The sequence below is a fragment of the Penaeus chinensis genome, chromosome 19 (assembly GCF_019202785.1).
Source record: "Penaeus chinensis breed Huanghai No. 1 chromosome 19, ASM1920278v2, whole genome shotgun sequence".
Lineage (NCBI taxonomy): Eukaryota > Metazoa > Arthropoda > Malacostraca > Decapoda > Penaeidae > Penaeus > Penaeus chinensis.
Window position 1 is genome coordinate 6502320 of NC_061837.1, and position 7500 is coordinate 6509819.

General features: G+C 35.8%; 1 protein-coding gene across 3 annotated transcripts in view; it reads right to left on the reverse strand.

The window, feature by feature from the left end:
• The window catches only part of LOC125035039 (DDB1- and CUL4-associated factor 1-like), a 17589-nt gene that overhangs the window by 1851 nt on the left and 8238 nt on the right, over positions 1–7500 (reverse strand). For all 3 annotated transcript variants that reach the window (XM_047627119.1, XM_047627117.1, XM_047627118.1), the window contains exons 3-22: positions 7496–7500; positions 7054–7249; positions 6766–6924; positions 6377–6618; positions 6037–6216; positions 5412–5882; positions 5118–5284; positions 4857–4989; positions 4413–4541; positions 4123–4248; positions 3633–3786; positions 3314–3462; positions 2903–3112; positions 2570–2760; positions 2177–2449; positions 1768–1972; positions 1305–1373; positions 1075–1211; positions 670–751; positions 1–118 (exon numbers count right to left, since the gene is read on the reverse strand). The exon at positions 1–118 is cut by the window's left edge and continues 29 nt beyond it; the exon at positions 7496–7500 is cut by the window's right edge and continues 226 nt beyond it. In XM_047627119.1, coding sequence (XP_047483075.1) covers positions 1–118; positions 670–751; positions 1075–1211; positions 1305–1373; positions 1768–1972; positions 2177–2449; positions 2570–2760; positions 2903–3112; positions 3314–3462; positions 3633–3786; positions 4123–4248; positions 4413–4541; positions 4857–4989; positions 5118–5284; positions 5412–5882; positions 6037–6216; positions 6377–6618; positions 6766–6924; positions 7054–7249; positions 7496–7500 — 3396 coding nt within the window. The remainder of the gene's footprint in view (positions 119–669; positions 752–1074; positions 1212–1304; positions 1374–1767; positions 1973–2176; positions 2450–2569; positions 2761–2902; positions 3113–3313; positions 3463–3632; positions 3787–4122; positions 4249–4412; positions 4542–4856; positions 4990–5117; positions 5285–5411; positions 5883–6036; positions 6217–6376; positions 6619–6765; positions 6925–7053; positions 7250–7495) is intronic.

Consider the following 7500-nt stretch of genomic DNA (forward strand, 5'->3'; position numbering starts at 1 on the left):
CACCATCAGTGAGTACCAAGTCATCAGAGGGATCTAACACAGCCTTGTTGTAACGATAATGGTTTGATAGTTTTGGGGTGAATTCGCACACCACCTGACTGGTATTCAGATCAAATAGCTGGAAAAGATGGTTGAATTTACAAATATGGCAAAGGCAAAACCACACATGTAAAAGCTTCCTAAACAGTAATTGTACTATCACAACTATTAATAAGTGACTTGAAGCATGCAATTAGACCTTCTATGATGAATTATGCTAATACCAAATAACCATGGAGTAATAGAGTAATGCATAAACTTTAAATTCATGGAACACTTAAGAGCACCCTTTATTTTTATTCATACTGAACCATTAGGTTTCCGGTATCTCCTCTTAAATTAAGTTTCCAGTCCCTTTCTTGAGTATTCAATGTGGATACCTCCTTTAAATTTATGAAACAAGTCACATAAATAGTAACCATTCAAAGTTTAGCCCCACTTCTATTTATGTTTGCTTTTAAAATATTGTAATGATAGTTTTTAAAACAGATGCCTAAATGTAGGAGTGGTACCTATGAAATCTACAAAATTCAAATGACCCAGCTCCCACTCCCTCATGTACCCTAGCATTTTTCCCACAGACTTGGCTTGACAATCTAATTATAAATGAATACTATCTAGACATCTTACCCTTGCTGTCTGGTCATTGGTCCCAATTATCTTGTCTTGAGCATTACTAAAATCTGCGTGGTGGCACTCATATAGTGTATATCTGAAAAACAGTATAATCATTTTTTTTTTGCATTAATAATATTTAATTATCAACATCACAATGATCACAGAATCAAACTGAATGTTTAACATTTACTTCAACACTGCTTTGAGCCTTTATATGTAAATTTTCATGTTGCAGCAACATAGAAAACATTTTAAAGAGATTCATAAAGAATGGTTATTACATAATCTATGACTAAATAAGTTCACTTTAGAAATAATTTCCAATTTGAAAGGTTTCCCTGTGTTACTGATTTTATCACTTCCACTTCAAGGTATGGCCAACAAGAATAGCACTGGAAACCTGTACGTTGCACCTACTTCAGGTCGAAGAGGTCATTGATGCTCCAAAGGGATGTCTCATGGACTGCTGTACATGATGTTAAGAGCATTGACCCTGTGCCATGCTGAACCAGACTTGAAACTGCACCCTGATGAACTGTGTACACTCCTTCCTCCTACAAATACAAAAGTTTAGTTTAAGCATCTATCTGCTGTAAAAAATATATCTTCACAATTGCCTGTCACCGAAAATGAGCAACACAACTTACATTTCCACTTTTACTAAATAATCTGACTTCTCCTCGAGTTGTTCCAACAATGATAAACTGGTCATCCGGCTGAAAAATATTGAGGAAAAAACAGTCAGTTAGCCTTTAACTCTATAATATTATATATAGATGACAAACATAGACAATCAATATCAAATCATATCATAAAAATGAAATGACTTTTAACATAAGTAAAACATAATTAAAATTCTAGATATTTAGCATTATGTGATAATTCAGCTCTATATATGGCTATATACCTAGTTGGGTGAATATAAAGTAATTATGCACAGCCAGGGAAGTCATTTAGGGGTTAATAATAGGGTCCAAGGTTTTATCACTTAGATACCATTAAATATTCAATTTGGCAATAACACACTTGTGTACTTCTTTGGTAATTGCAAAAATAAATTATGCCTAATCCCAAAAATTGTTAAAATTTAGAAGAGGAAGTAACACTCACAGAAAACTCGCAGCATAAAAAGATGTCATCATCTTCACTTGGCCTAAAAGTCTGTGTGGGTCGATATCTACTGTAGATGAATTTGCGGTTATTTGATGAACCTTCCAAGCCGGTGAATGGTACATTATATGGTCTTTTGGCATAACGCATTGTGAAATTGGTTGGTGGAGCACGCAAAGATCTGGGTTCTGGACATCTATGTGGCCTGTAAATTATAAATCACATTTATACCATCATCCAAGCAGTATTTTCTTAACTGATATATACAATATTAATCTGTTAGAAAAGTGAAAATGACATGCACTCTAATAACAAATAAAAGTAATGTGACAAATATATAACAAACTATCTTATCATAAATCCAATCATATGAACATGATTACAAAACAATTTTTGAAAAAGCACTTACTGAAACAGGTCGAAGGTTGGACATGTAACAACTGGATTCTTGCAAAGTGCATGCTGGTTCATCAGATACTCAGTGACAATTCTGTCTAGGGTTATGGTAGGTTCATTTGACAACCCAGTGTTCATCACTATTGGGGAAGCTAGAGGATTACTTGTTAGACTGATACTATTTTGACTATTTGGTACAGAAGGCATTTCACTTTTGCTGAAGTGACATATACTATTGGCAGAAGCGGCTGTTGAGTTGGCAATTTTACTGTCCCTCTTGCTTGGCCTGAAACAGATGCATTCATACTCTTTAGTACTCCCAATAAATATAAGCTCATACATGTAACTCAATGTTTCCCATATTCAATAATAATGAGTACATATAAAAGTACATCAAAAGGCTTACCTGTTAATCTTAATGTGTAATGGTATTGGACTAGATGCATTGGCAACATTAGATGGACTGGCCACAGGTGGAGGAGAAGGGGTTGTGGGAGGTGCTATTCCCACTGAGGCTGAGCTACTAGCAGCTGAGGCATTTTTACACAGAGATGAATTGAAAAGATGCCTTGTTGGACCACTCCCTAACAACCGATGCTGTATATACAAAAAAAAAAAAAAAATAAATTACACATTTTAACAAGTAAAATAGATTTTCATTCCTATCACCACTAATTCAAATACAAAAATGAGACTATTTTCATATACAGAAAAAAGGAAAGCAAGCAATCATTTATACCGCTCTAGCTGATGGCGGTGGTGTGACCATGTTTCTAGAAGGAGGGCCCATGGGTGTGTGGGCTATGATGGTTGGTATAGCGGGAAGATGAGCTGCTTGCTGCAGTGCAGCTGCTACAGATTCATACCCCTCATTAACTAAATGGGCCTGGATCAGCTGCAGTAACTGCTTCTTATTGTAGTTGATTCTTGTTTGTGCCACAACATCAGCCTGAAAGTTGATAATTAATGAAATCCTAACTACAACATCAAAGATCATCATTACTCACAAATAAGCAACCCCATTTATAATACACTATATAATAAACCATATGCATTCACACTGAGTATGTTTTAAATGCCATAAAATCCACAACAGTCCCTCTACCCCCCCCCCCCCAACCAATGATTTAAAAAATGGTCATAAACTCACCCTATGTATACTCTGCATAGACACATCTGCTGAAGCATCACCTTCATGCTTGGCATGGCCTGAGACAGCCTTAATGAGTTCTAGTGCATGTCGTTGGAATTTTACATGCTCCATTCGTTTGTCTTGTAAAATTGGTTCCTTCATCAACACTTGAAAAATAAATACAATTAATTAGATCTTTTGCATGAATCATGACTACACTGTAAGGTTACATTGATTATTTGTTTAAATAGTCTGTTATAAAATGTCTCTCCACCAAGTAACCTTACTAACTTCATTTTTCGGAAAACACAGTGTGTTCAAGTCTTAATTCACTTACACTGCAACTGTCCAGATGTGAAGATAGGTAGTTTGCTCATGATCTGACGTGCTGTGTCATTTCTAGAAAGTCCAACTAAAGCTCGACAAGCAAGGCCTCTTATGCAATCTGCATCTGTGATTGGCATCTTCTTATGCAAAACATTTAACAAGTACTGAAATATTGAAAAGATGTTATGAGTTTCCTCAACGAGCACCCACTGTAGTATGTAGCATAAAGAGAAGATAACTGGTAATATCAAATAATATCAAGTCCACCTCATGCATAGACATAGTTTGTTTATTACAAGACATTACTTTGGTGGAAATGGACAATCTTTAACACAAGGAAAAGAAGGATTAGTAACAGAATGAGAAAAAGGCTGGGGGGAATATTAAAACACTTGCATAATACCAGAAACATTAATATAATCATTTCCTTTTCAAAAAAGAAAAAGACACAATGGCATTAAAAACATTAAAAGACGAATAGTCTGTAAGCCTTTACTTACCATGATTCCATTGCTGGTCCTCACACAATCCCAAGACTTATTAATGACATCCTCGCCAAAGGCAGCTTTCTTTTTACTACTTCCAGGAGTAGTGGCAGTGCCATATCTTACTAAACTGTTTCCAGGCTATAGAATAAAAACGAAATTTAGAACCGAAATACACAATAAATGTACATAACTATGAAGGGCTATGATCTTCCACATTAATGCACTACAAGATAAATTTCCCACCTATCAGAATGGTAAGGACCTCATTTACAGAGGCTTGCAGAATTGCATAAAATACATACCCTATGGATAGGTGCACAAAGGCAGTTTATCAGAACATTCAGAGCAGCTTTCTGCACCTCTGGTGATGTAGTCATTGACTGAGCATTCTCATGGATGCAAGCAACTAGGATGGCATAACCTGGCACTTCCTGGAATAACAATGAAGATCAAAATTTCTGTTCTACTGAGTATTTTCCTTGAATTAAAAACATCTTATGCTCAAAAATGGAGAACTGAATAGCAAGACATTTTATGCCTGTACATTTGTGAAGTAAAAACCATGGGAATAGCTGTAACTTTAATGTTAAAATATTACTGAAGTTTAGACTTTACTTCTACTCTCGATTATTTATACAAGGCACATTCAAGTTTAAAAGAACATTGATAAAAAAAATATCAAAACATTGCAGAAACATGACACATATCACAAACTGAAGTGAGCTCACAAAATACTATTTTCATACCTGTGGGTCAAGTGTCTGTAGAAGGTCATCACCAGCAGGTATGGTCAGTTTGTCACACAGCGCTGCCTGGATAGTTGGCATCACACTGCACACATAGAGTGTGTCAAGGGCAAACACTGCAGTCTCAGTTCGGCTGTTTAGGAAAGATAACCTGTTTAATGGATAACCATATTTCTATTGTTAGATCTGTTAAACTAAATTCCTACATGATAAATGACACTATATTTAACAAACAACAACAAAACAATTCTTCATAGTTACTTGGGACTGTATGATTCGTTCAAAACCATTGCAACTAGCTGTAAAAAGAGTTGCAGGCCCTTCAATGAAACAAATTGCTCAACAGGTTTCCAGCGGGCTCGGTACGGAAGGTATTCCAGGAGATGTTCGACATTCCTCTCAATCATTTCTGGTGTCACATTTACAGCCTAAAACAATGGACATAATTAGATACAAAATAACACATCCTATTGCAGTAACAATTATTTTTTCTTCTTCAACTTATTTTGCTTTCCCTGCTACCTTCCAAATACATACAAAGTCATTATACATTACCTTGTAAGATGGAGTGGCATGCTGAGGTGCTGTTCCATGTTCTCTGATAGTCATCCTGTGCAGGTGCTGGACTTTGAGTGCTAAATGAGCCTCAAAGTAGTGCTTAACACTCAGACACACTTGCTTCACTGTTTGCCACATCATCACCTCATTAGGTTCATCTAATATGTCTTGCTCCCACACATCTTGGAATAATGACAGTGTGGAAAGCATATTCAAAACCTTGCGGAGGCCATCCTGCTCATCAAACTTTTCTAATATTGCCTTAAATCGGAAGACCATTCCAAAGAACATCACAGCATGAGTTCTGGATGACTGATGTGAACACTCTAAAAGCCACAGTGAATAGCGAATCAATTCACCTAATACATGATCAGGCAAAAGGCATATTCTTTCTACGGCTTCCTCACAGTAAGCTAAATACCACAGGCAGAGGGCAACGCCATCTGCTGGCAAAGATGGACGGGGAACCTGCAATGGAAAACAAAACATAAAACTTTTTCTTTTTTTTTGTACTAATTCTATTTTATAATAATAAATCAGTACAACAGTATAAAAAGATTTCCAATTTTCTCTGAAACTATATTTTACTTTGAAATCTTCAAAACCAAGAAAAAAGTCTCACCTGAAGAAGTTTCTGCATTCCACCCATATTCACAAATTCTAAACAGAACTTCTTATGAAAGAGAAGGGAACCAAGAAACCGTAAGGCCTCAAAAGAGAGGCGTGCATTACAGGTTCGTCTGACGTTGATGTAGTGAAAGATTAATTCTAATGCATTGTGTTCATAAACGTGGCCTAAAGACTGTTAAAGGAGAAAAATAATAATTAATTTTTTATTAGATATTAGGCAAAGCTCTAATATAATCAGTTCATAAGTAAAAAAAAAAAAAAAAAATACATTAATATCGATATCATTTTTTTTTATAACAAAAGTGAAAAAGTTACAGAATAAGCAATCTTACCTCTTGATATTCCCCTATAGGTCTTAAATATTTAAGGATAAATATTTGCTGTGTATCCCTTGTCATGGGAAACATCTGATATGTTCCTACTATGTAGCTACTCATTTCTGCCCAGGACGAATTGGAACAGTCTGAATTAAGTACAGGATCAAAATTTTCACGTGATGCCTTTGGAGACCCAAAAATATTGAATGTTGCACTCGTATTACTATTTTTGGCTGGAGATGAGGATGAATGAGAAACTGAAAAGGAAAAAGTTTTGATATTTTCAGCTTTTCAGCTAGAACCACATCAACTAGATAACAATCAGATTAAAAATAAGAACAATATCACATATTTTTTATTACAAAATTTAGTAACTAGAAGCACTGAGCAGTTAGAAGACTAACCCTTCATCTTCTTTGGGTTGGACCCCTCCTCATGTTCCTTGCTCTCAGGGTCTTCCCCATTGACCATTGACCGGGCACTGATGGACTCATTGTTAAGGTGGGCAAAAGGTCTATCAGGAACCTTTGACCCTGAACCCTTATCATCCTCTGCACCTCCTCCTTTGGATAAAAAGAAGACTCCATTAAAGAAAAACACACCCATTACAAAGATATAAAGATTATGAGGTAAGTATATCACCACAACCTATCACGAACAATCATTCAAAAGAATAACATCATTGATAATACCTTCATCTTTAAGTTCCCACAACCTCTGTAACATTATTGGTACTAGGTGAGCATTGTGATCCCTAAAAGATGCTGCAATCTCTGGGATATCCATAGCTGCAGCAAGGAGACCAATTGCATAAGTTCGCAGTGGTTCTGGCCCCTTCTCAGCCCAAGAGAAGAGCCGCATGACTGTTGTTTCGGATTCATTAAATACCTGAAACATTTGATGATATTAATACTAATATTAAGTCATGGCCTCTCACTTATGTATATATGAATTAATTCCTTAGTATATATTTATGTAAACCTTGACATTTATGGATCAAAGCTTCAGAAAAAGTAAACATTTGTGCTTGGACCAAATTAGTACAAATTAGACATAAAACTGGAATTCAAAAATGAACCGTGACACTTTGCGGTTAATGGGGACCTTCAATAGGTTCTACATAGTTTTCATTACCTGAG